The sequence below is a fragment of the Bos grunniens genome, chromosome 14 (assembly GCF_055505025.1).
Source record: "Bos grunniens cultivar Pamir isolate PY7600 chromosome 14, Bosgru_T2T1.0, whole genome shotgun sequence".
Classification (NCBI taxonomy): Eukaryota; Metazoa; Chordata; class Mammalia; order Artiodactyla; family Bovidae; genus Bos; species Bos grunniens.
Genome location: NC_141178.1, coordinates 81,586,230 through 81,613,003, shown reverse-complemented (window position 1 = coordinate 81,613,003; position 26,774 = coordinate 81,586,230). Strand labels below are relative to the sequence as shown.

Genomic DNA, 26,774 nt, shown 5'->3' with positions numbered 1-26,774 from the left:
GCTGCAAGTCTGTGATTAGAATACAAGAGGGAGGATCAAGGTAATTAATTTTTTTAACTTAAAAAAATTTTTTTTTAAGTTTCCCCATCAGCTTCTGCAAAGCCATGTGAATTATATCTGCTTATGTAAATAAAGCTAACGGGTGATAACATTAATTAGCAGAATAAAACTTTTGCTCATCCGGCTGGAGATAGCAGGTAGTTGGGGGAGAGGATTAATTTCTGTTTTAATTGGAAATTTACATGTGCGGCAGCTTGGCCTCCATCGGCGAACAATCAGATTCCAGGTCCCTTCAAACGTGTTGGCTTCCGAAAGGGCAAGGGGCCCATCCGCCTTTCAAGGGGGCTCCACTTCAGTTCCCCAGCCAGCGTGGAGTTGGCTGATCAAAGCCTGAGAAGCATCCTGCGTGGGGCTGGCTCCTTCGGGGGTCGGCACCCCAGCCTCCCCCCTCCAGCAGACGGGTCTCCGGGTCCAGGCCTGAGCTGCCACTGGATGGGACGGTGAAGCGATTAGGGAAGACCCCGCCATGGGGAGGGTCACGTGGAGAGGCCCCCACCCAGGATGCCCAGCCCCTCCAGGAAGGCGTCTGTCGGTGATGAACAAGGTGAGGAAGAAGCTGGCAGGGGGCGGTGGCCTGACCACACCTGCATGACGAAGCGGGGCCCCCTCAGACTCTACTCACTAAGAGGGCACCTTGCTGGGCCCCCGTGGAGGTAGCCGGTGGGTCCCGGACCCTCCTGTTCTCCACAGGCGAGAGCGCACAGAGGGTGAGACCTCGGCATCAGGGCTTGATCCTAGTGGCTCCGAGACCCCTTCCACCCTAACCTCCCAGGGAAAAGGCTGTTTTCAGGTCGCTTGGAAGCCCTAGGAGGCCAGTCTGGGGGCTGTTTGAGTGAGGGAAACGTTCTGGGGCTCCCGAAGGCACCTCACCCCACAGATGGGGACGGCCCATCTCTCCCGGTGGGGGCAGTGGTTTCTGGGGAAGGACAGCAGTTCAGATGGTCCTCTCTGAGCTCCCCGTCCAACCGCAAGCCTCCTGTGATGGAGAGTAAAGAGGAGAGTCCTCCTGCCTCCGTCCCTCCTCATCCGGCTCCGGGGGAGACAGCGGCAGGGCCGCCCGCAGCTCTCACATGACGGCTCCTTTCTCTCTTCCAGAAGCTGCTCTCATCTCCACTCCCTGCCAGGCTGCTCCAGCTTCTCCATCAATAGCTCAGCCACCCAAAACACCTGGAGGAAGCTTTGTAGGAGAGCGTGCAGCCTCCTGAGCTGGGCCGGGAGCCCTTCCCCACGCTCCCCTGACCCTCCTGACTGCCATCCTGAGGCTCCAGAGAGGAGGCTGACCAGAGCTGCAGCCGGTGGAAGCCGGGACACACACGAGGAAAGACTCTGGAACCCCAGGGGGACAATTCCAGGGGTGTGTGGTGTCCAGCCCTGTTCAGACCTCAGAGATGTAAAGTCACATCCCTGACCACAGAGCCCGGTGGCCTCGGCCTCACATGGCATTCCATCTGATCAGGGCCCACATCACACAGGGGGCCCTGGGAGCACCAAGGAGGAGCCCGAATGGGGAGTGATGGGGGGCAGACTCAGGAGGACCGGAGGAGGGGAGAAGCAGGCTGCTTGGACTGAGAGTCTGGATGCACACTAAGGAGCTCAGTGGCCCCCGCAGCAGGCAGAGCTGGGGCGGCGACTTTCACTCTCAGCCTGAGAGTTGGGGGCGTCAAGTGGGCCCCCTCTGTTTCACAGGGGGACCTGAGGCCCAGAGGGCTCCCTGCTATGGCCTAGGGCACACGCGAGTGAGGACAATTTGAGGCTTCACTGATAGCTCAGTTGGTAAAGAATGCAAGGCAGGAGACCCTGGTTCGATTCCTGGGTCGGGAAGATCCCCTGGAGAAGGGAAAGGCTACCCACTCCAGTGTTCTGGCCTAGAGAACTTCATGGACTGTATAGTTTGCAAAGAGTCGGACACAACTGAGCGACTTTCACTTTCACTTAGTCCAGTAACTGATGGATGCGAAGATGGATGGACGGACAAAGGAATGCAGAAAGAAGATGCGGTACATGCAGACAATGAAGCACTACTCAGCCATTAGAAAAGAATAAAATAATGCCATATGCAACAATATGGATGCCCCTCGAGATTATCATACTAAGTGAGGTAAGTCAGAAAGAGAAATATCATATGATATCGCATATATGTGGAATCTAGAATATGACACAATGAACTTGTTTACAAAACAGACTCACAGACACAGGAAACAGTGATTACCCAAGAGAAAAGGCGGTGGGGAGGGATAAATTAGGGATTTGGGATTGGCAGATACAAATCACTATATATAAAATAGATAAACAACAATGTCCTACTGTATATAGTACAGGGAGCTATATTCAGTATCCTGTACTAAACCATAATGGAGAAGAATATGAAAAAGAATATGAATAGATATATGTATGTATAACTAATCACTGTACACCAGAAACTAACACAACACTGTGAATCAACAAGGCTTCAACTGAAAAAAAAGAAAGAGAAAGGAAGAGAGAAGGACAGACGGGTGAGTGGGTGGGTGAGTAAGTGGGTGGGTGTGTGGATGAATGAGTAAGTGGGTGGGTGGGTGGATGAGTAAGTGGGTGGGTGGGTGGGTGGATGAATAAGTAAGTGGGTGGGTGGGTGGATGAGTAAGTGGGTGGGTGGGTGGGTGGGTGGATGAGTAAGTGGGTGGGTGGGTGGGTGGATGAATGAGTAACTGGGTGGGTGGGTGGGCGGATGGGTGGGGAGGCTGTCCCACCCGCACCAGCAGCAGCACCCCCCTCGAGGTCAGCACAGCCAGGCTCTGCCCTTCCCCTGTGCGACCTCGCCCTCACGCAGCCTCTCTCCCTTCAGTTTCCTTACCTGGAGGAAGGACAGCAGCACGGCCTGCCCGCAGGTCCTCAGGAAGCCACAGGCCACAGACAGAGGTAAATGGCACACAGTAGGTGCCTCATAAGCCCGTCTGCCATCTCCAGTCAGTGCTGGCGACACAGACGCCCTCCTGGGGAGCGGCGAAACCTCCAGCCCTGAGCCCATCAGGGGCCTTGGCCCCTCCCTGCCGCCCCCCGGGAAGCAGCATATGTTCGTCGGCACCAGGCTGCTATTTTTGTGCAGTGTGTTCTTTCCAAGAGTGAATGTTCCAGGAGCTCTGACGCCCGGGGACAAGCCAGCCCTGCCCATCACTGCCAGAGGGGAGGGTCCCAGAATCCCAGGAAACAGAGGCTGGAGGGGCTGGGGGAATCCTCTGGCCCTTCACCAGCAAGTGGCCTCTCAGAGAAGGCAGTGAGGGTTCAAGGTCACTCGAAGGTCAAGGACAAGGCCAGTCTGGGAACCCAGTGAGTTCACGCCATGCAGGCTACCCTCAAGCCCATGTTCTGCCCAGGCAGCCTCAATCCACAGCCATGCAGAGCCCGGGCATCCTGAGCCTGGGAGGGGCGAGGAGGACCCCCACCCTCCAATGAGTCTGGGGTCAGATGGGCTCACTAAGCTCAGAGAGAGGCCCAGACCCCCAGTGTGGCCAAAGGTACCTGGGGCTCACAGGGCTCCCCGGGGGTTGGGAGTGGGAGAGAGGGACCTCTCACGGGACAGCATTTGAGGAACCTGGGATCCAGGGCTCCCCTAGGACTGTGGGTGCATCTCCCCCCTGCTGCCCCACCCCGAGCCCTGTGCAGTGCCCCCCGAGGCCTGCTCTCTCCTCCCAGTGAGCCCCCTCTCAATCGTCTGCCTGTCCACAGATCCTGACACCTCGGTCTGTCCATCCCAGTGGGTCCCACCAGGTCCAGGTCACCAGCAGGGCTACTGGGACAGGGCTGCAGCCTCCATGAAAAAAGTACCTGGAGGGGCCCCCAGCTCGAGGCTGGGACTCTGTCTGACGCCTGTGCTGCACCTGCCCTGAGGGACCCAGAGGCTGCCATCTGCCTCCCCCACGCCCTCCAGGGGCCCGGTCACTCCCTCTCAGTAGCGTCCTGTCACAGGCCGAGGCCTCTTTGCCTCCACTCCCCCCTTCACGCTGCTCTGTGGCCCATGAGAAGCCAGAAGATCCTCTAAGAATATCCACCCGAAGCCACCGGGACCCCCATCCCGCTCCTGGGAAAACCTAGGTCCCCAGCATGGTCAAGACCTCCCTTGATCTTCCCCCAAGTCCCCATTCCTCAGTCCAACCCTAAGACACCTCCTCTCCCTGAACACAGCAGATCATTCCCACCCCAGGACCTTTGCACAGGCTGCTCCCTGACGGAAGGCTTTTCCTGCACCTTCCCGAGACTGCCTCTGACACACAGCTTCCACCCCAGCACTCCCAGCCATGCAGGTCACCCTCTTTACCACCTGGGCTCATCTCCAAGCCTCCAGCCCGACTCGGCCTTAACTGAAACCCTGCCTGGGCCACGGGATACTCGGGCAGCTGCCGACAAGCGGCCCCTTGGTCATCCCCCTGCTCTCATGTTTGCATCCAGCTTACCTGGTGCTGCGCCACGTGCAGAGAGCAGGGGTGAGTAACTGCCAGGAGCACTGGACGCACCCGGCTCCCTGGCTGAAGTCAAATAGTACCACGAGAAGGCCTAAGCCCCACTGTGATCCTTGGGGCCTGCCGGCTCCCCGAGGCTAGCCCTGCAGCCCCTCTGGCCCCCTACTCGTGCCTGGCACAGGGAAGACACACATCCATCCATGGGACAGAGGTTCTCAGCCACCCAGAAGCTGTCTCCCCTCGCCCCTGCCGCCCCTCACCCCTGCTCGTTCAGGGCCCCTTTCCCTCTGGGCATCCAACCTGGCCCCCTATCAGCAGGATGTGGTGATGAGAGGGCAGTGCCCAGGACAATGCCCAGGAAGCCAGCTCCGGATGGGACAGCCGCCCTGAGAAATGGGCCCTGCAGGGCCTGAGCTACAAACCAGGTGCACGCCTGGGAGGGCCCTGGGGGTCTGAGAGAGCAGGCACGAAGAGGCACCGTGTGGCCCCAAGGAGTGGGGTGGCCAGCCTGGGCACCCCCGGATAGCTCAGCTCCCGCTCTGAGCCTCAGTTTCCTCCTCTTGAAAACAGACTATTGGGGTCCATCTCCTAATGTTTGCTGGAAGATTCTTCTTCCCAGTGACGACTGGGCCATTTTTAGAACCTCTACCTACGCCGGCACTTTACAAACACTTGGACTTAGGAGAAGACCTTGCGGAGGATGTAACTACCCCGGGTTCCCAATGAGAGGACACATCCCGGGAGGCCGCAACCCCCAGGGCCACTGGGTTTCGTGGGTGGATTTGGGTCTGTCCCCATGTTCCCTGATGCTGCGGCCTTGCCCTGGGCTGGTCCTATTCCCAGCGGGCCTGTCCTCTGTGGTCACCAGGATCCAGGCCCAGGAGGGCCCTCGGAGGGTCATGAAGCCAGAGCTGACACCGGGATGCTGAGGCCACACTCGAGGATGGCCATCAGGACTGTGTTCTCCCAGGGAAGAGGCAGCTGGCCAAGCTTGTAACTCAAAACAGAGGCCCAGGGCTCTTCCTGAGACCACCACGGTGGTGCCTCCCACCCCTCACAGAGCGCCTGCACAGACGGCTGCTTTCGGCTGAAAGGAGAGCCCCGAGCCTTAGGGACGCTGACTTTGGCTGCCCTTGGCGGGGCCTGGCTGCAGGTGTGCGGCCCGGAGACGCCCGTCACGGTAGCAGGAGTTGGCACTGCCGCTCTGATCCATGCCCAAGCATCAGCCACTTTGCCTGTCACTGCTTTTGCACCATCTGTGCAAACACCAACACAGAAGCGGCAAACAGCAGCATCTGAGTGTTACCGAGAAGGCAGCTTTGACCTTGTGGCTCCCCTGACAGCATCTTGGGGACCCCTCTTAGGGTTCCACGGACCCCCACTTTCAGAACTGGGGCGCTAAGGTAGAAGCCCCAAGAGGGCAGGCAGACTGTCTGTTCTCCTGGAACAGCGCCCGGCTCGCAGGCTGGGCTCGCGGAGTAAATTATCAGCCCACCGCACACACAAAGCCCAGAGACGATGGCGCGGGGCCCCGCTGCACACCAGCCTGGGCCAGGTCTCCAGGCTCCCTCGGTCACTCGCCCCGTGCAGCCCTGTGCCCAAGAGCCGCTTCCCCAGCTCCTCTCCTGCCCTCAGGCTCTGCGGCAACGTCGCATCTCTGTGTCTTCAACAAGTAGGAGCTGCCCCCTCACCCTGGCAGCCCCCATCGCCACCCAGGAGCATCTGCCCGTGTGCCCCAGGGACCTAGGCTCCTGGAAGGCGGGTCAGCCTCTCGTCCATGGTGTCGCCAGAACCCAGAATCCATTGGCTCTTAGCAGGTCTCAATGAACGTTCACAGAAGGCCCAAGCCCACCACACTGCACTAGGTTAGACTCCAGCCTGCCTGGACAGGACCCTCAGTTTGACCCGGGCCGGCCTCCCCAGTGCTCCTGGGCTCAGTTCTTCATGGGCCTGGCTGACCTGAGCAGGGACCCAGCCTTGAGACTCTTAACCAGCTTGCTCATGAATTCAGAAAACTTGTGACAAAAGTCTCCTGCCTTCCAGGCTCAGAGCCCAGAGCCAGAACTACAATGGACAACAGGCACTGTCCCTTCTTCAGGGGTCCAGGGACCCATGAGGACAGAGCAAAGCACGCAGTGTGCCCTGCATTCCCAGCCCGGTCAACCCGCAGGGCCGGGAGGAGAGCAGGTTTGGAGAAGGAAGAGGTGAGCAAGTGATGAGCTCAGCATGGGATTCAGGGACCCAGGAGGGGGAGGTCTTTGAGGTGGGAACAGGGCCCCCCGCCTGGCAGCGCTGAGGACGAATCAGGGAGGGAGAGGGGGGAAGAGGGGACTTCCTGGAGCCTTAAGCTTCCACCGGAGACACCAGCAAAGGGAGTGAGGGTGTCAGTGTCTAAGGGCTCAGTCTGTGAACATGCTCTGTGTTCCGTGCGTGTCTGGGATCAGGGTTCAGACCACGATCAAGGTTAAAGCTCAGTTAGTGCCCAGGATGTGGACTCAGCCTGAGATCACGATGGGCGTTCAATGTGTGGCTAGGATCAGGGCTAAGCCTGTGGTTGGGGAGCAGGGCTCAGTGTGTGGCCAGGATTCAGCTCAGTGTTCAGCCAGGGATCAGCGCTCATTCTCTGCCTGGGTCAAGGCTTGGAAGTGAAGGTCATCGAGGGTGGCGCGGTACCAAATCCCTGCCAAGCTCTGGCGTCTGTGAGCCGTCACAGCCGTGTCTGCGAAAGGGGGATCCACAGAGCCTGGCTGTCGCTTCTCATGGAAAACCACACTTGTTTTGCCTGGTTTTTTTTTTTTTTTTCTCCCTTCCCCTACCCTCAGCCCAGCCAGGCAGCAGAGGAAGGTGTAATTAAAAATCAGGTTTGTTAACACGAACACGACGTACATAATATTTAAAACATCCAAGAGCCTTTAACTCGCTACCGACATGCATTTGCTCATTAAGCAGGAATTTTTTTTTTATGGCGACAACACCGCAAATAGCTCTTATTAAAATGCTCAAAACACCATCTGGTCCTTCGCTGAGACTCCAAAGCGTTGCGGAGGTGGCCCCACACGCCTGGAGACCTGGAGATTCCCAGCAGGGATGGGGGCAGGACCGGTTCCAGCTCTCTGAGTTCTCTGGGGTCCCAGTCGGCAGTCTCAGATCCCCGCCTCTCTTGGTCCCACACCACCCTCGTCTCACAGGGGCTCGGCGGCCTGGAGACCCTCGCCCAGATGGCGCAGCTAGTAAGGGACACGGCTGGGTGTGAGCCTGAGCCTCTCTGAGGCCGGGGCTCCGTGCAGGAGGCAGGAGGTGAGGAAGGAGCTGGGCCGCCCCAGCAGCGCAAGGACCAGGGGGAGGGGAGGATGGAAGCGGAGAAGCTGGGCCGTCATCGTCAAGCTGCAAGGCATTTAAGAAGGGACACAACCGCCTGGGGCATGAGGCCACTTGATCATGAGCTGACTGTCCACACAGGGTGCCCCAGCATGGAGAGGGCTGCCGGGCCTCGGATGGCCCTCGGGGTCTGGGACCTGGGTCATGCCTGGCAGGCTCTGCTGAGCGCCCGGGCAAGAGGTTTTGCGCTCTCATCCTACCTGCTGGCTCTCTGGCTCCAGAATGCCTGGGGCCGGGGCACCATTGCCAGGAGAGCCGAGCATTGCAGGGCCCGCTCGGGGATGCCCACGTCACAGCAAGCCAGTTGGCGGAGGAGCAGAGAGCCAGGCGAAACCAGCCCAGCCAGGAGTGGGGCCGGCTGCCCGCCCTCTCACCCTTGGGGCCGGTCCCTGCGGCCCTCCTTGGCCTGCTCCCTCCTCCCTCTGCCCTGCCCAGCCCGCCCCTCCAGCCTCCATCAGCCACTAGGCGAGCTCCAGGCTCCAGGCCCCGTGCCAGACTTACAGACAAGAGAGCCACTCCCAACCTTGCCCCCAGGACTCCGCCTTCAGGTGGTGTCTGGAGGGGTGCAGGCCACTGCCTCCCCACCCACACCCACAGCAGACATTGCCAAGCCACCAGGGCGCACATCTGGCTGCTCTGAGCACTCGCTTCAGGATCTCAACATGTCAGGAGAGCAGGCCTGCACCCACGGGCGGCATCAGCCACAGTGAGGAACCTGCCTGCAATCCCCCCAGGGACTGGGCAGGGGTCAGAGCTGAGGGCCGAGGGTGGGGCTCCGACCTGGGCCTGAGGTTCTAGTCCAATGTAGGAAACCTCAGAGCATTTGCTTCTGCCCCACGAACTTGGACACGCAGAACTCAGCCTTGCCAGGAGCAGACAGCCACGGCGGAGCAGATCGCTCAGAGTGAGAACAGTCCTGGGGATCCCAACCTGGACTTCAGGAGGATCCACGGAGGCTTCCTGGAAGAGGTGTGCAAAGTGAGCAAGTGAGACGGGGAGACCGCGTGTGCCAGAGAGGTGAACAGGACAGAGGTGCCGGGTGCCCAGTGCGGGGGTGTGGGGTGAGAGATGAGTCACCGACCCCCCAGGGCCATCGGTAGACGGGGCCCAGGAAGACAGCAGCTGCCCTTCACCTCTGAGCCTCGGTGGGCTCCGAGTTGCTCACCCAGGAGCACAGGCTCAGAGTGGGGAAGACAGACCTGGGTGGGGCTGGTGAGAAGTTCCAGGACCAGTCAGGAGGGAAGGAGGAGACGAGGGAGGAGAGGATGCAGGAAAGGCCACAAAGCCTGTGTCCTGGCCCCCAGCCCCCAGCCCCTCCAAGCAGCAACCTCTGTACCTTCAAGGGGGGCCTTATGGACACAGTCCCAGCTGGGCTGGTTCTCAGCTCGGGAGCCTCAGGAGAGCCCTTTATGCCCTCACACCCTCAGTGTCCTCATCAAGAAAATGGGCCTAAAATCACAAAGTTCAGAGAGTTGGGGGGGGTGGGTAGAGGGAGTAGGCAGAGAAGGCAAAGGCACCCCACTCCAGTACTCTTGCCTGGAAAATCCCATGGACCGAGGAACTTGGTGGGCTGCAGTCCATGGGGTCAGTAAGAGTCGGACACGACTGAACGACTTCATTTTCACTTTTCACTTTCATGCATTGGAGAAGGAAATGGCAACCCACTCCAGTGTTCTCGCCTGGAGAATCCCAGGGACAGAGGAGCCTAGTGGGCTGCCGTCTATGGGGTTGCACAGAGTCGGACCCTACTAAAGTGACTTAGCAGCAGCAGCAGCAGCAGAGGGAGTAGGGGGACTTCAGGAACTTTGAAGATCTTTGTGTTATTTGTGTATAACGACCACAGACACACTCAGACAAAAGGCTGCATACACACGGATGCATGTGCACACACGCATACACGAGCACGCACACGGGCCCACATCTGCACACCCACACACGGGCACAGACACGCAGGCACATGCGTGTTCAGCCTGTGCCCACCAGTTCTCACACCCCAGTCTTCACAGGTGCGGCCTCAGGCAGGATTAACAAACATCAGATGCCATATTCTAAGAAAATACTGATCAAATATTCCCGTTAATAAGCTGATTTCAGGCCCAATAAAAATGAAAACGTAGAAACAACGGTCAACACGTGAGACGTGCAGAAGCCCTCGGTGCATCCTCTGGGTCCCGGGAGGTGAGCCCCTACAGCCCACAGCTGAGGCCCACCCCTCACCTCCCAGATACACCGCCCAGCCCGACCTCCCAGTAGCGAACCCGAACAGGCCGGTCCTGGCGGGCAAGCTCCAGGCTGGGCCTGGGGGGTCGGCGAGCAGGGGTCTCCCTCCTCTGCTCCCTCCCCAAGCAAGAAGTGGCAGTTTTTAGAGTGTCAACTTATTCCCAGCTGTTGTTGCCAAAAAGGGGAAAAAAAAGAAAAAACTCTCCTTGGTTTCAAGGAAACTCACAACAACTTCAGAAAACCACGTGAACATGATGGATGCGTTCACTCCCCTGAATATTCAGCAGAGGCCAGAGGCCCGCGTTGGTCACACGCAGTTTGGAGCTGCTGGAAGTGGGCCGGGTGGGCCGGGGCCCTCGCTGGGGCCTGGTGCTGTTCCCCCAGGGCCAACGCCAGGCTTCCTGGAAGGCAGCGTCTTTTCTCTCTCTTTATTCCAAGGAATAATGGCTCTTGACATAAACGACTCCCGCTAGCAATTAGCGGTGATTAATGCAGAACTCGCTGCAGAAGTGGAGGAAGTTCGCCTGGAGGGGGTGGGCGAAGATGGCACATTCATGGGTTTGTGACAAACGCATGTGGAATGGGAGGTGGGTACTCCTGGGGGCTTCCTCCAGAGCTCTTGGGCCTGGGAACCAGCGGAGGCCAGTGTGGCCAGGGACTGATGACCGGGCTGGGGTCAGAGGACGCAGGCCCCTTCCAGGAACGCTCACCCACCACAGACCCAGGTGCCTGGGGCTCCAGGCGGGAGCCCTCAACGGCCAGGGGAGACCAGCCGTCCTGCGGCCGGAGCCCAGCTAAGCTCGGATGCACGTCCACCCTGTCCTTCAGTTACAAGCTGACCCCACACGGTGCACCATCCCTCTGTCCCACAGACAGGAGACCAGGGACCAGAGAGGTCAGCGAGCTTGGCTGGCCTCGGCTCAGGGCCATCAGAGGAAGCACGGACACTGAACCAGGAACCTGCTGGTCACTCTGCCCGCCATGGTGGCAGACCTGAGTCTCCCCAGCTGGGAGAGTGGGGGATGATGGGACTGGCCTGGTCTGGGGCTGGGACACTCTGGGGCGGGCCCTGCCCTCTCTCCTTGGGCCACAGGAGCCGGCAGAATGACCTGAGCCTGAATGTCAGAACACCCTGCAAACTTCTGGCCCCCCTGCCCTCATTAACACCACCCCTCCGCCCCGGCCTGTCCCCAGGATCCCCATTAACTCCGTCACGCGGGGGAGAAGGGACGCTGGCGGTCAGCTCCTCTTCTTAATTTAATTTCAGGGCTCGTTAGCATTCAGTAATTAAAGGCCATGAGAACATTCAACACCCCGGCAACAGCCCAGCACTGGGGCCTCAAACGGGCCTCAGCAGCTCCTGCTGGAGACAGTCCCTGCCCCACAGAGATAAACCAGCCTCAGGCCAAGTGACAGAGTGCCCATTTCACAGATGAGAAGCCTGAGGGCGTACCAAGCCAAGGGACTCCAAGTGCTCCAAGTGCACGCTTCCTCGGCCATTCAAACATCTCAGCCAGCACCAGGCAGGCCCTCCTCCTGCGCTGAGCCTGGGTCCCCAGCACACCCATCTGTCTGAGGCCTCTGCCGAGCTGAGCCTGCCGCCGCCACTGGGGTCCCCCAGGCTCCCCAGACACCCTCCTCTCCAGCCTCCCCATCCCAGAGGATAGAAGCTCCAGCTTTCCCCTGCCCCCACCCAAACTTTGGGCCTCCCTGACACCTTTCCTTCTCTAACCTTCAGGAAATTGCCCTGGAGCTGCACCCCTCTCCCAGGTTCCTCTCCGATTTCCAGCGCGGCTCATCTGGATCATTGCAATTGCCTCCAGCTCTCGTGGGCTTCCCTGGTGCCTCAGATGATAAAGAACCCACTTGAAAGGCTGGAGACCTGGGTTCAATATCTGAGTGGGGAAGATCCCCTGGAGGAGGGCATGGCAACCCACTCCAGTGTTCTTGCCTGGAGAATCCCGTGGACAGAGGGGCCTGGTGGGCTAGAGTCCACAGGATCGCAAAGAGTCGGACGCGACTGGGCGACTAACACTTCCAGTTTTCAATGCCTCTGCGGGACCCGCGCCCAAATCTATTTTCAACCCATTGCAGCAAAGTGATCCTTCTAGACCAGTGCTTCCCAACCTTTCTTTCATTTTCTGCCCCTCAGCACCTAAGGGGTCTTTCTAGACATGCTTTCCTAGTTTGCCCCCCAAGAAATTTTAAGACCACAGATGAACTGTGCATCTCTGTGTGAGTACTTTATGCGAAGCTGTGCTTCAGACATAACAATTAAGATTTCTTCACTGAAATCTTAAGAACCAGATTTAAGAACTACTCCCCAAGAACCAGATTTTCCCCTTGGGGGTGAAATCAACACCACCCCTATGAATGCATGCTTTAAAGAATTAATGAGCTGCTGCCATTGCTCAGATCCAAGCCCACCGCGGAACAAGCCAAAGTTCTGTTAATTCTGTCCTGACCCCACACGAGAAGCTGGCGTCCTTCACCTCCTGGGCTCCCCTCCTCAGAGTCTGCCCCCCACCCTCCTTCCCTGGGGGCTCTGATCAAACCCCTCTCTGGTGCCTTCCTCCCCCACCTGCCTGACACCCCTCGAGCCTCTCGGTAGCCCTGGAAGGCAGCACTCCCAGCCCCACACGCCTAGGGCAGGTGGCAGAGCAGAGAGCCCGTCTAAAAAGGAGCAAGAACAGCTCAGGAACTCCACGGAAAGCAGCAGCAGGCGCCTGAGGACGGGCCGGGAGGATGGCCGACAGGGAGGGCGGCCCACGCCCTGCCCCTGCCACGGGCCCCGCAAAACCTGTCCCCACGAGGCCTGCTCACAGCTCCCGCCTCTCGTTCTACAGGGTCTGGGGCTGGTGACCTAGGCAGTCACACTCCAGGGCTGGTTTAGCGCTCTGCTGTCGTCATCCTGCCATTTTCCTGATTTTGAACACGGGCCCCTGGTCCCATCTGGCTCTGGGCCTACACAGTCTCGCCTGCAGAGGCTGCATCAGTTGGGAGGCGCTAGACCGTGCCGCGGGAGGAAACACCTCCGAATCTTAGGAGCTGGGGCAACGAGGGGCGATTTCTCTCTCGCTGCAGGTGCCTCCGGGACGCAGGACGGTGGAGGAGGCACTGTCTCCGGAGCCACGGGTCATGGGGCAGAGGAAGGAAGGACTCCTGAGGGTCTTGTCCCGGCAGGAAGGCCTCTGGCCCCAAAGAGACGCATGTCACGGTGACCAGGACTCGCTGGCCAGCACTAGTCACAGGCCCCACCTAAACACAGGGGGCTGAGGGAGCAGCCCCCACGCAGGGAAATTGCAGAGGCAGGAGCAGGACACACTGGGTGAAGCGCGTACGCCAGGGACGGCAGGGAGCCGCTCGGCCAGCCCACGCCCCGCTCCTGAGCCAGGGCCGAGGCGACGGCCCTGACCTGGGCTGGGAGCTCTTCACAGGCTGGCTCCCGCCAGCGTCCGCCCGGCCCCCTTCATTGTCATTCCAGGCTGAGCACAGGCCGCATCTGAGGGGGAGGGACGCAAAGTGGTCCTCGAAGCAACTCAATTAATCCTCCATCGGAAATTCTAACACGATCAATTTGGGGAGCCGGCCGACATCGCAACACAGTAATTAGGAACAAGTTTCAACTCCCGGCTTCCTTTGAAGATTGTAACTGCAATTAATTAAACATTCTCACTGTTCCTCAGAGTCTGTTCCCGAAGAAACTGGAGCAGACGCAGCGGGTGGAGGGACCCTGACCCCTGTTCCCAGCAGTGCAGGGATCAAACGGGAGCCCTCTCCTTGGAATATGGAAGGACATGGCGTCTCCAGTCTCCCTGGGAATGCTGTGTTGGCTAGGAGGTTAGAGGGAACCTGCCTCGGGTTCTGAGCTGACACCCTGACTCCTGTCCTCCCCCAGGGACCCCCAGGATGCCCAGCCTCCCTGTTCAGCAAGCTGAGAGCCCCCGGTCACATTCATAACATTCAGAGCAGCCCCCACAAGTAGGTTCTAGGGACAGAGGTCCCACGTGACCACTGACAGGTCACACCCTGCCCTGCATGCTGCTGCACCAGCAGTGATGTGAATGAGCTGGCGAGGCTGCCGGTGCCCCGAGGGAGGGATGTGAAGAGGAGGTGTGTGCTGGGCTCCAGGGTGGAGAGGCAGGACAGAGGAGGAGCAGCCACCCTGGGTTAAGACAAGGGGACAAGGCTAGCTGCCAGAGAGTGCACAGTCCCAGCGGAAATAGCTGGCCTCTGTGGGCTGGCATTGCATGCCAGGCTGACCCAGGGGTCTAAACAATGAGCCCTCCCACCTCCCCTTCAGCGTCTCACCCGGAAGCACCATGACCGTGCCCCCACCTACCACTGAGGACCTGAGGCCCTGGTTAAGCGCTGACCAAGGGCTGCAGCACTGGGGCATAGAGGACACAGCTTTCTAAAAGAGGTACGTTGTCTCCCGGAGCCTGGGAGGCAGCCATTACCCACCCCAGTGAGTACCAGGGCCCAATGTCACAGCGGTCAGCCCCTGACACAACACCCACAGTATTCAGTGCAGACCACCAGGCTTGATTCTGAGAATAGGGCGGAATCTTCTGGCAAGTCAGAGGGGGTGAAAGGGTCTGCAACATTCAAAAGAAGGTATTGCTCTCCAATTTTCAAAAATAATTGGAAGCATCATTTTTAAGATTTTAGCCCCTCAGCCTAAGACTCGAAAGCCAGTCCAGGATAAAACAGTGAGGCCAGAAGGCAGAGGCACCGCACCTGGGAGATCACGCCTGAGGAAAGCTAGGGCGGAGGGCACAGGGGGCTCTGAGCACCCTAGCAGCCAGAGCAAACAGGTCCGGGGAGGCTCCATGGCGCTGTCTGCAAGGAGGGCAACAGGAGACCCTGCGTCCCGAAGGGGCTGCCCAGACGCTCATCCAAGGGGCAAGGAGCAGAGGTCCTGACGCCTCCCGACTCCCCCACCCACAGGTTTCTGATGCAGGAAGTCTTCCCACCCCCTAATGCCCCGCCCCCTCACTGAGTGGGTGCTCAGGAGACGAATTAGATGATCACCCTTGCCTCACATGAAACAGTAGAGGTCCCACTGTGGCCATTTCTGACCCAAGCTGCTCTCCAGTAACAGCGTACTTAATTGGAAGAGAAAATGCGTGATTTAGCAAAAAAAACGTCAGCCCAAGGGCCACACCCCAGGGCTCACACCTCCTGGCTGTGATGGACATGGGAGCCACCTCCCCAGCATCCCTTCCATTCCCCTCAAGCAGATCCACTGTGCTGTTCCTGGCCTTATTCTTAGAATCCAGTCAGGGTAACCCCACCCCTGATCATAGGGATTGGCTCAGGAAACACATGCCCAGGTCAGTCAGTACAGGATACTCTCTGATTTAGGACTAGACACGTGACCCTACTGGACCAATGCCATTCAGGGAAGCTTCTTGGGGCTTGAGATGGATCCAGTCTTCCATGAGAGCTCTGGGAAGCCAGTGGCCTCTCTCCTTGTCAGTGGCCAGGGAGACTGAAAAGTCAGGAGGTGCATCAGGCATGGTGCCATCATTAAGGAAGATAGTCTGAGGGCTAGATCCAACCTTGAGCTCCTGGATCAAACCTTACCTGAATCTCAGTTTATTTCTAGATCTTCCAGTTACATGAACCATCCTTTTTAACTTTCTGCCATTTAAGCCTGTTGAAGCCAGGCCTTTTGTGGCTATAATGTGCAGTTCTAGTAACATGCTGGTTTATGCTCTTGAGCACGTCCCTTCCCCTCTCTAGGCCCCAGGGCCCTCTTCCACCCACTGACCTCATGGAACCACAGGGAGGATGAAAAGATGCAGTATACACGAAAGGGCTTTGGGATCCTAGAGTCTTGTGGGGAAGATTCTAGAGTCTTCCCCATAAGGGGAAGGCTATTCATCAATGAGAGTCTCTTCTTGCTCGTTGTGCTCTGGCCTTGCACCCCCTGCTTCCAGTCCTATGACCTTTGAAGCTTTTATTTTTAATTGCTCAGCCTTTGCACAGTCTGTCCCCTCTGCCTGAAGCCCTCCTCACTCTTCCAATCTCAAATGTCACCTCCTCCAAGAGGCCCTCATGACCACTGTGTTTGAAATGAGACCTGTCCTTACTCATTTTCTTTATAGTACTTACTGCGGTTTTTATTTTTTTTTAATCATGTTTGTTTCTTTAGTAGGTTACTTATTTGGTTACTTATCTTTCTCCCCTAGGTAAGTTCTTCTCAAACTAGAGGTGGTAAAGGGCCACGTTTTTATTTCCAACATGTCACAGGCGAATACTTCCATGCATGCATGCTCAGTCGCTCAGTGGTGTCTGACTCTTTAGATTGGACTGTGGCCCACCAGGCTCCTTGCCCATGGGATTCTCCAGGCAAGAGCACTGGAGTAGGCTGCCATGCCCTCCTCCAGGGGATCTTCTGGACCCAGGGATCGAACCCGCATCTCTTATGTCTCCTGCATTGGTAGGCAGATTATTTACCACTAGTGCCACCTGGGAAGCCCCAATACTTCCATAAACTACATTAAAAATACATTTCTAGAAAATTTTCTATTTAAGGAGTATACTAAATATAAACTCCAAATTCTTATCACACTTTACACTTATAAAGCTACTCTGGCACCTTTTAAAAGTTTCTAAACAGTTCCTCCCCGTGTATGCTGTTTCTGGGTGAAGTGCAGGCTCGGTCCCCGCACCACAAGGGAGGCAGAGCTTAAACACTGGCTTCCCTGTCCCGGAGGCAGGATGGCGGTGCGGCGGTCCCCACACAGTCTCCCAGGGGGTTTCCATCTGCCTGCAGGCCTACCTAGCCGCACAGCATGCCCCCCACTGGCTTCCTTCCCTTCTCTGTCTCACCTCCTCACTCCCCTACCTATGTGTCCAAGGGTCACCTCCCGCATCAGTCACCTGCACCCAAATCCACGTTTAGGGCCTGCTTCTGGGGGAACCCGAACAATTAGTATTCAACACAGGGACACTGATAGAGTCCCTAACGTCATTTCTGTTACCCCATCAGGATTCACACACATGAGGATTGCGGTGTAACCACCATCAGTTCAGTTCAGTTCAGTCGCTCAGTCGTGTCCGACTCTTTGTGACCCCATGAATCGCAGCACACCAGGCTTTCCTGTCCATCACCAACTCCCGGAGTCCACCCAAACCCATGTCCATCGACTCGGTGATGCCATCCAGCCATCTCATCCTCTGTCGTCCCCTTCTCCTCCTGCCCCCAATCCCTCCCAGCATCAGAGTCTTTTCCCATGAGCCATACGTCTCTATAAAATTGGAGAGAGGGCCCACAAGGAGAAAGGGATCTGGAACAGGGTCAGGGGTCTTGAAGGGAGAAGCTGAAGACCCCTCTTGCAGAGCCTGAGCCCCTGTCCTCCAGAGCTGAGCATTTCTTGTCCCTGGTTTTCCTGCACACCAAGCAAGACTTTGGAAAAACCATCTCTGCCCACCACCAGGAAGCTATAAATAACTCCTGGATTAGAAGAAAGGGAGAAAAAAAAAAAGCTCCGATTCCATCTGTACTTGAGTAAGAAGGTGCCCTCCAGCCCCCTGCCTCCAGCCCCCTGCCTCCTGCACACCTGGGATCCAAGCCCCCAACAAGAGGAAGGCTGGGCCTTGGCCGGCAGGTGGCAGGAGAAGGTCACCCAGGTCCTGCGTCCAGCGGCTCTGCCCAGCACCAGGAGCCCACGATAGACTGGCCTCTGCCAGAGCTTCTCAACTACAGAGGGAGACACCCAGGACGGAGGCCAGGCCAGCAACGGCCTCAGCTGATCTCTCAGCCCCATAAGAGGGGTGGGGTGGGAGTGGGGGGCAGGAGGACCCTCTTCTCTGCAGAGCCAGCACAGAGGGCCGCTAGGAAAGCAGCGGCCTGGGAACTGGGCTCCCAGTGTGATGTTTGTGTCCTGGCACCTGTTTCCCCATCACATCCTCCCCGCCCCTCCCCCACCCTGCCCTCCAACTCCTGTGTCCCTTTCCTCCCATCTCTCCAACCATGCCCCACCGCCGACCCTGATGCCCCTCTGTTCCAGAAGACGGGACCCCTGCTGAACTTGCAGTCACATGGGAACCAAGTCGCAGCTGCTCCCGGGAGCGCTGGGACCCAGGGTCCTCACCTGCAGCATGGGGGTGCTAATGCCCACCAAGAGGCTGTGACGGGGTCCCAAAGGGCCATCCATCCCCCACTATCCCAGGTCCTCTCCCTGCCACAGCCGCTCCCGGCCTGGCCAGCCCATCCCGGCTGCCACTCCGACTTCCCGCCTTGATTCATTATCCACTTGGGACAAAGTGGACATCCCACACCACCGCGGACCCGGCACCCGGGGATCTGCCTGGCACCAGATGCCCGCCCAGGTGTATCTGGCAAAGAGCCTCGGGGCGGGAGAAGCAGAGGCTCTGCACACTTTATTGACAATCTCGGGGCCGCGCTAGCCCAGCCGGGGGGCGCCCCCGCCGGGGGAGGCGGCCTCGGGCCCCGGGAAGGCGCTGCCCGCGGCGGCGGGCACGGGCGCCAGCAGCACCAGGCCGGGCCGGGGGCCAGCGCCCGCGTGCGCGTAGCTCAGCGCCAGCTGCTCCAGGCGCCGCTTGCGCAGCGCCGCCTGCGCCGTGCTGTGCAGGGGCCGCAGCAGCACGGGGGGCGGCGCGCCTGGGCCCCGCAGCAGGAAGTCGAAGCCCGTGCGGTCGTGCGGGTCGTAGAAGAGCGGCCCGCGGGCCGGGTCGGGCCCTGGCGGCCAGGCGAACGGGAAGGGCAGCGTGAAGTCCTCGGTGAGCACGCGGATGGCGAAGTCGTCCTCCTTGCCCAGCGCGCGGTAGGCGCGCCCGATGCCGCGGAAGTGCGCCTCCCACAGCTGCGCGTCCCCGCCGTAGATGTCCGGGAACGGAGGCTCCTGGGGCGCAGCGGGGCCTGCAGGCAGGGATCGCGGAGCGGCCAGGGATAAGCGACTCCCGCAGCCACCCGCAATGAGCCAGAGAAGCCAAGGCGGGCCACGTGGAGACAGAGAGGGGAGGGGTACCGGAGAGGGAGACTAATTTCCAGGGACAGCGCTAAGGAGCTGTGAGAGGCAGAAAGGCCCGGAGAGGTGTGTTAGAATATAGCCACTACATACTATTTGGGCGGAAAGTTCCAGAAGGGGAAGAGTCTGGCTAGCCTGGCAGGGACCACGCAGAGCCTGCTGTGGACCTGGGGTCATCCCCAGAGAGCAGGGGTGACCTGACGACTCTTAGTGGAAAGTCGATCCTGGGCCTGGGCAGAGGATAGACCTCGGGGAAAGGGGAGGGGAGACAGAGCCAGGTGAGGGTGAATTCAAAGGAGGACTCAGCAGGCCGAGCATGGAGGGGCCAGAGCCAGCCTGTGTCAACAGATGGAGGGAGGGGGGAGCCCTGCCTGGGCACAGGGATCAGGGGCCGACCGGCTTGACCGTCTTCACCAGGGAGAAGGATCCCGTTGGAAGCTGGGCTGGTGCTGTGTCTGTGGGACACCCCCCTCCCTCCTCACTCCAGGAGCACATTCCAGGAGAAATGGGGACGTGTCTGATCACTGGCTCACACATGGATTCGCAGGAGGCAGGGGTCTGGTGAAATCCAAGAGTCTGCTCTCAGATATCACGTGTGTATGGACGCAGCACTGTGCCCCTGGTTGGGGGCCTCTGCACCTGAGGCCCATCCATCCATGGCCCCAGCCAGCATCCCAAGCCACCACTCCAAGCCCACACCTTTTGTGAGCTGCTAGGAGAGACCCTTCCCCCCCTGCCTCCTTGCTTCCTTCAGCAAAGTGCTTAGCTCTGGGGGTCCTGAACTCAACAATGCAACCATGGGCCCTCCCTGGGTATAGATAAGCCTCTGGGACACAGGACCAACTGGGCAGCTCCTTGGAGACAAGGCAGGACTCAGGGGGAGGGCCTGAGAGGAGGCGATGGATGAACCCATACAAGGCTCTGACCGTGAGTTCTCAGGTCCTCACCCCGCACCCCTGTGAGGGGCGACAGCACTCAGACTGTTTTCCTGGTGAGAATGCAGACCCAGAGAGACCCGCCCTGAACTGATGGCCGCAGGAGCGTTCCACCATGCCACACCCTCCTGCTAGGAGCCCCTGGACAATGACTCCCCTCCCCTTGTAAGTTCCCTGGGGCATCTGCTGTGTGAGAGGCTCCGCTACAGCTGTGTACAACACACACTCGGCTTCTCCCAGGCCAGGGACAGGAGCCAGCAGACCTGGGTAAGAGGTCCTTCCTTCACCTGGGAGAGCCTGGTCTGGGTTCTGGATTCCCTGAGCCTCAGTTTCCCCATCTGAAAAATGGAAACAGTCAAGCCTGTTCTGCCATCCTTGTGGATGAGGTTATGAACTTTTGTGAACCTCTTTGTCAGTGGGAAGTGCCTTCCTAGCTCAGCACCATAGCAGTTGCTTCCAGAGCCACAGACCCAGGTAGGAGAGGCGGTGGACCAGCTCTGAGCAGGGTGTGAGGCCAGAGGGGCTGGCTCAGGGCCCAGTGCACTCAGCACCTTGGACAGCTCTGAGGCAGCCCTGCAGGGGCCTCAGGTTCGATGGGCAGCATGGAGGTGCCCCCACCCCGGGCAGCCTGTCCTGTCCACCAGGACGCCTCCTCCCTGAAGGCCTCCAGGGTGAGTGGCCGGAGGCACAGCACCACACTGATGTCCACACCACTGGCCCGGCCTCACACTTAGTACCAACAGGCGGGTGGGCTGTGGAGAGGCTTTGGGGTGTTGCTATGGGCCAGGGGTGAGGAAAGTGTGGAGAAGAGGGAAGGGCCCCGGGCTGGGGGTGGGGCAGGAGAGGACTGAACACCCCTGACTGGCATTTAGCCAGCTGGGTCTGGTGTTTGCGGAGCAGACAGGTGAGGGGTGAGGGCTGCCACGCAGACCACAAGGCAGCCAGGGCAGCGATCCAGGGCAGAGGGGCTGGGGCTCAGCAGAGAGAAGTGCTGGTTCTACATGTGTCTCGAAGATGGAGCCTATAGGCTCTGCCGATGGAGGGGCTGGTGGGGGAAACGGAGGGGAGCAAAGGGAAGACACACGGTTTCTGGCCTGAACCACTGGACGAAAGGAAGCCCCATGTACTGAGAGGAGCAACCTGGGGCTAGGCTCAAGAGTCTAATTCTGGACCCGCGATGCCTTCAGACAGACTGGGGAAGAGGTGGAGAGCAGAGTTAGCTAGAGTCTGGGCTTGAGGTAGGGGGGCTCCAGGCTGAAGACAGACAGACAGACTCCTGAGCAATGATGGCATTTAAAGTCTGGTGGTCCAGTAGTTAGGACCCATGCTCTCACTGCCGCAGAACTAGACGTGACTGTGAGAATAGAGAGGGAGAAGCCTGAGAAGCCGGCCTGGGCCCCCAGCTTCCCCAGGTCAGGGAGAGGAGGTGGAGCGGCAGTGATGTGAGAGGAGAAGGGGAGCCTGGGGCTCTGGGAGTCAGTGGGGAGGGGGTCCTGAGCCCTGAGCTGCCCCTTCGAATACACTGCATGTAAGCCTCTCAGTCGTGTCTGACTCTGTGCCACCCCATGGACTATACCCACCAGGTTCCTCTGTCCATGGGATTCTCCAGGCTAGAATATTGGAGTGCGTTGCCATGCCCTCCTCCAGGGGATCTTCACAATCCAGCGATCAAACCCGCGTCTCCTATGTCTCCTGCATTGGCAGGTGGGTTCTTTACCACTAGCACCACTTGGGAAGCCCCTGAGCTGCCGATGGGTCACGTCAAAGGGCACCTGAGAACTGACCTCGGGTTCAGCAGTGTGGAGGTCACCCCCGACCCTGACCAGAGCTGCTGTGGCCAAGTCCAGGAAGGAGGGGCTGGGTCCACTGCATTCCAGAGCAAACGGGAGGGAAAGACGGGGAGGCAGCATGTATAAATAACCTTTTCCAGGATTTTTGCTAAAAATGGGGAGCAGAGAAATAGGGCGGTAGCTACAAGGGAAGTGGGGTCAGGAGACAGGATGTATAGCTGTGTGCTTTTATGTTGGTGAGAAAGATCTCGTAAAGAGAAAATGTCAGAATGCAGGAGAGGAGGCTGGAGAGGTGCTGGAGTGATGGCCGTGGGCAGGAGGCCAGGCTGGGCCTCGGCTGGGGAGGGGGTTGTTCATGCAGGGGGCAGGCGGGGGAGCACGGGGCCCGCGGGCCCAGGTGCAGGTGGGCGGCTGCCGTGCCCAGAGCCTGTGGGGGTCCTCTTTCTCCGTGAGAGTGGGAGCAAGGCCAGCAGCTGAGTGTGCAGAGGGAGAGGAGGGTGGGCGCTGGGAGCGGGGGTGCGAGGCGATTGCTGGGAGAGAGGAGGGGCTGGACGGGAGGAGGGATGCCGTGGGACCCTGGCACAGAGCACCCCCTGCAGCTCACCAACCAGGAATGTAATGGGAGCATCAGCCTGGTTGAGTTGATCCCCAGCTGTGCAGGTGCCCGCAAGGAGTAGGCAGAGAGCTGGGGCGGGGGGTGCCATCAAACGAGAGCAGGCCCAGGGCAGGAGGGTGTGGTGCGGGTGTGATGATCAAGAGCTGGACGGGGGCGTCGGGGTTGGGGGGACAGGGCGGGGAGGAGGAGGAACCGGCTGCAAACAGCGGACTACGGTTCTGCCCACAGAGTGCTGGAGTCCTGGCCCCCAGATCAGGGTCAGCGCCAGAATGCAGTTTGGATGCTGGCAAGGCACGACCACCGCATGGGTGGCTGGGGGCCACGTTTCTCAGAGAGGCCTCTGGGGGGCTGAGGGGCCAGGAGAAGGGAGAGATCGCCCATGCGATGGCAGCAGATTTCGAGAGAGGGTCAGCGTCCCGGCCCCAAAATCCCCGGGAGGCTAAAAGCCCTCCCCGCGTGGGCAGTGAGTGTGTACCTCCTTCAGTTATTGCTGACCACGTGGCATGTGGGGTCTAGTTCCCTGACCAGGGATAGAACGCACACCCCCTGCATTGGGAGCGCAGACTCTTAGCCACTGGTCCACCAGGGAAGTCCAAGAGTTTGTACTTCTGAGGACCTGGGACTCGCCCTGGGCTTTTAGGGAGGTGGGAGAGGGGGCCGGAGAATGAACTGGAAGGGCTTGGAGGAGTGAGGAGGACCCTGGCCCACGTCCCAGCTCAGGGTCCAGGGGCTGCAGGACAAGAGAAAGGAGAACTGTCAGGAGATGGGGCGCTCGCCCCCACCCTGCCCTGCCCTGCTGTGTGACCCTGGGGAAACCCCCCAGGAAGAGGTGGGGGCGCTGCCTTCTCTCCCACATTCTCAGAGCCCAGCTGCCACGAGCACCCACTTCTCCTCCATCCCGACCCCCTCCACATGTCTCACCTGGAGTGGCTACAGGACACGGGGGCAGACCTGCCGGGCTGGGGTCCCCGGAACAGGGGGAAGCCATGTCAGCAGCCAGGGGTCAGGCTTGTTTACCTGGCTGCCCAGGAGACTGGGGGAAGGGCCTTCTGGGGAGGAGAGAACCTTGCATTTAAAGTGACCCCACCCGGAAGTGCCCTGGGGCTGGGGGGGAAGGGTCAGCAGGCACAGGGGCCTCTCCCCTGACCCGCCACGGCTCACCTGGCCCTTCTCAGGAGCCGTGGGGACCCTACCCTGGCGCTCGGAGACCTCCATCCTCACCCCAGTGACCTGCCTGGGCTAATCCCTCCCTGCTGGCTCTGAACCTTGGAGCCCGGCAAGGGGCTGGACAGCCTCCAGCTCTCCTCTGGAAGCCCTGGGGAGCGTGTTTTAGTTCCACTAACAAAACGACAGGGGCAGCACAGGACACAGAGAATCGCCCTGTGTTCCTCAAGCTGGCGAGAGAGGAGCGCACGGCTCCCTCCTATTTATCCCGTGTGAGCCCCCAGCCCAGCTCCTGACGCACAACGGCCAGGTGCTCTGGGCACAGGCACCTGGGCACCAGTTCCTCCATCAGGGAGACCCGGGTCCCGAGTGCCGGTGGCAGCCCTGAGAAGCGGCGACCCAGAGCCCAGGTGGCGCTAGTGGTAAAGAGGTAAAGAGTGGTAAAGAGTCCTCCTGCCAATGCAGGGGCCACAAGAGACGCGGGCTGGATCCCTGGGTGGGGAAGATCCCCTGGAGTAGGAACTGGCAACCTGCGCCAGTGTTCTTGTCTGGGAAATCCCATGGACAGGGGAGCCTGGCGGGCTACAGTCCATGAGGTCACAAAGAGTCTGGCACAGCTGAGCACACACACAGAGCCCTGCCTGGCACTCCCTGCCTCCCACCCACCAGTGTGTCTGGAGCCCCTGGCCAGGAAGGCGCTCTCACGGAGAAAGAGGACCCCGCAGGCTCCGGGCACGGCGGCCGCCCACCTGCACCTGGGCCCGCGGGCCCCGTGCTCCCCGCCTGTTTCCCAGGGTCCTGTGGGACCTTCCACACGGGCCACCAGATGCCAGCTCTCAGGGCAGACGTCGTACCAGCTCAGCCCAGCCCGGTGACCCTGGGCGGCCGCTTGCTATCCGCATGGTGGGGACAACGCAGGAGAAAAACCAGACACTGACCTTCTGCAAATGGTCACTGAACACTGTGGACAAGACAGGCCTGTCAGTAGCCACTCAAGCCCTGCGTCGTAGGGTAACCACCAAACCATGGTAACAGAGAGCAACTTCAGTAAGGTGGTGCCGGCCAACGGTCCAGGCCCACCTGCCGCCATCCAGCCCGTCCCAGGCTCCAGGGCAGGCCAGGCTCCTTCCAGCTGTGGCTCCGCCCCTTGAGGCGTGGTCTCATCCACTGTCGTTCCAGCTCCTTCTCAACCAGGAAGAGGAGGGTGGAGGACCCTCTCCGGCCAGCAGTTTCCCTGGTAGCTCAGCTGGTAAAGATTCCCCCTTCAACGCGGGAGACCCCAGTTCGATTCCTGGGTCAGGAAGATCCCCCGGAGAAGGGATAGGCTACCCACTCCCACTCCAGTAGCCTCGGGCTTCCCTGGTAGCTCGGATGGTAAAGAATCTGCCTGCAGTGCAGGAGACCTGGGTTCCATACCTGGGTCGGGAAGATCCCATGGAAGAGGGCATGGCAACCCACTCCACTATTCTTGCCTGGAGAAGCCCAAAAACAGAGGAACCTGGCAGGCTGCAGCCAGAACCTGGTGACCGTGGGGTCGCAAACAGTCGGATACGACTAAGCAACTAAGCACAGAAACTGTACACTTCACTTCTCAAGTGCCAGGGCGAGAATCAAGTCACCTGGTTGCTCTTGGCTGCAAGGGAGGCTGGGGAATGTAGTCGCAGCTGGGCGGCCGGGTGCTCAGCATTGGAAGGGACAGCTGCTGGCCGGCCTGCCTCCACGTTTAGGACAGACCCAGTGTGTGCAGTCCGGTCTCCCCCTGAAGCAAGTTGTATTGCTTCCTAGCGCTGCTTCAACAATCACCACAACGTCAGTGGTTTAAAACAGCATCACTGGGGTGTAGTCAAGGGCCATGCTACCCCCACGGCTCCCGGGAGAACCGGCCCCTCCCTCTCCCTGCTCCTGGGGGTTGCCCACCCCGCCCAACCCCCACTCCCGCCCCTGTGGGCACACGGCCTCCTCCTCTTGTGTCTGTGATAAAGCTCCCCCTACCCTTCTCTATAAGGATGCACGTGGTTGCTTTAAGGGACCACCCAGATAATCCGGATAATCTCCCCATCGAGGATTCTTAACTTAATCACAGCCACGAAGCCCTTTTTTTTTTTTTTGCCATATAAGGTAGCAATTACAGGTTCCAAGGATTGGAACAGAGCTCTCTTTGGGAGGCCATTATTCAGCCTAGCTCCAGGCCCTAAGGAACGATTTGAGGACAGGACTTGACCCCAGGGCATGTGGTAGGGACAGAGGGAGGCGGGTGATTCAGGGTGATTCAGGTTAAGTGGTCATCTCCGGGAGCCGCTGGGGCTCAGCGCCCCCGCATGAGCCTGTCTGAAGGTGAGGGCCCAGTCACCCACCCACCCTATCAGTCATGAGTTAAGCACTGCTCCCCCGGAGAGGTGATGCCCTGAATCTCCCACCAGCGGCCAGAGAGCCCTTCAGACAAAGAAACATGGGCTGGCATGGAGCTCCGGGGACAGGAAGAGCCCAGCGCATGGGAGTGCGGCAGACCCATAGTTCCCCAGCCCCCGCCTCAGGGAGCTCACAGCCTAACTGCACAGAGGGTAAAGGTCAAATCCATGAAACAGACACCCGTTGGGATGAGGATGAGAGAGGAAACTCTCAGGGACCCGTGGGGTGGCAACGGTAGGGGTGACCCGCGGAGACCATCCTGTGGTCAAGGTCAGCCTCTTGGAGAAATGACACTGACACTGAGAGCCGAGATGGGACGTCACGTAGAGGGAGGGAAGGAGGGTCTGAGGATGGGCCCCTGCAGACACCCTGTGGCGGCAACGAGCACAGTAACCCGGAGATGAGAAACTGCCCGGAGGGGCCAGGTAGCTGCTGAACAGAGTCTCGGGAGGGGCACCGAGGGACAATGGGGGCCTCCTGCAGCCTGGGGTCCCGACCCAAGCGTTTCTGCCTCCTCCATCTCCACAGTCACCTCCCTTCTCAGCAGCTCGGCACCCCCACCCGCCGGCCCCCCACTGCACAGAGGGAAGGGCAGAGCGAGGGGGCCAGGCTGAGTGTGACGTGGGCACAGGCTGCTGGCTGCGGGCAGGGCACCCGTCGAGGAGGAGGGGCGGGCAGGCCCCCGAAGCCGAGGCTCCCCACATAATCCCCTCCTGGCGCTGCACCGCCTCTTGGTTATTTTTAAAATCTCGTTTTCAGAAAGT

General features: G+C 59.5%; 1 protein-coding gene and 1 long non-coding RNA gene across 4 annotated transcripts; both read right to left on the bottom strand.

The window, feature by feature from the left end:
• Positions 1-209: 209 nt before the first annotated feature.
• On the bottom strand, positions 210-1,067 carry LOC147359763 (uncharacterized). The gene is made up of 2 exons (XR_015141197.1): positions 931-1,067; positions 210-488 (listed from the first exon to the last, which is right to left on the bottom strand). It is a non-coding gene; the product is annotated as an uncharacterized LOC147359763 (long non-coding RNA).
• Positions 1,068-18,461: 17,394 nt separating this feature from the next.
• Positions 18,462-26,746, bottom strand: LOC147359762 (uncharacterized protein C8orf90-like). Of its 3 annotated transcripts, none has more exons than XM_086337573.1 (2): positions 23,359-26,746; positions 18,462-18,987 (listed from the first exon to the last, which is right to left on the bottom strand). In XM_086337573.1, the coding sequence occupies exons 1-2, from the start codon at positions 23,423-23,425 to the stop codon at positions 18,512-18,514; spliced, it is 543 nt and encodes a 180-aa protein (XP_086193699.1). In that variant the 5' UTR covers positions 23,426-26,746; the 3' UTR covers positions 18,462-18,511. The 3 variants fall into 3 exon arrangements, 1 of the variants encoding a protein (XP_086193699.1); XR_015141196.1 differs by having other exon boundaries at positions 18,866-18,987; positions 24,540-26,746; XR_015141195.1 differs by lacking the exon at positions 18,462-18,987 and adding an exon at positions 23,024-23,167.
• Between the last annotated feature and the right edge of the window lie 28 nt (positions 26,747-26,774).

What these genes read in the sequence shown, in the direction of transcription:
- LOC147359762 (XM_086337573.1), bottom strand. Translation starts at nt 23,425, where the DNA reads ATGGCTTCCCCCTGTTCCGGGGACCCCAGCCCGGCAGGTCTGCCCCCG. An exon ending in GTGTCCTGTAGCCACTCCAG is followed by an intron (nt 18,988 to 23,358) that starts GTGAGACATGTG and finishes CCCTGCCTGCAG; the next exon opens with GCCCCGCTGCGCCCCAGGAG.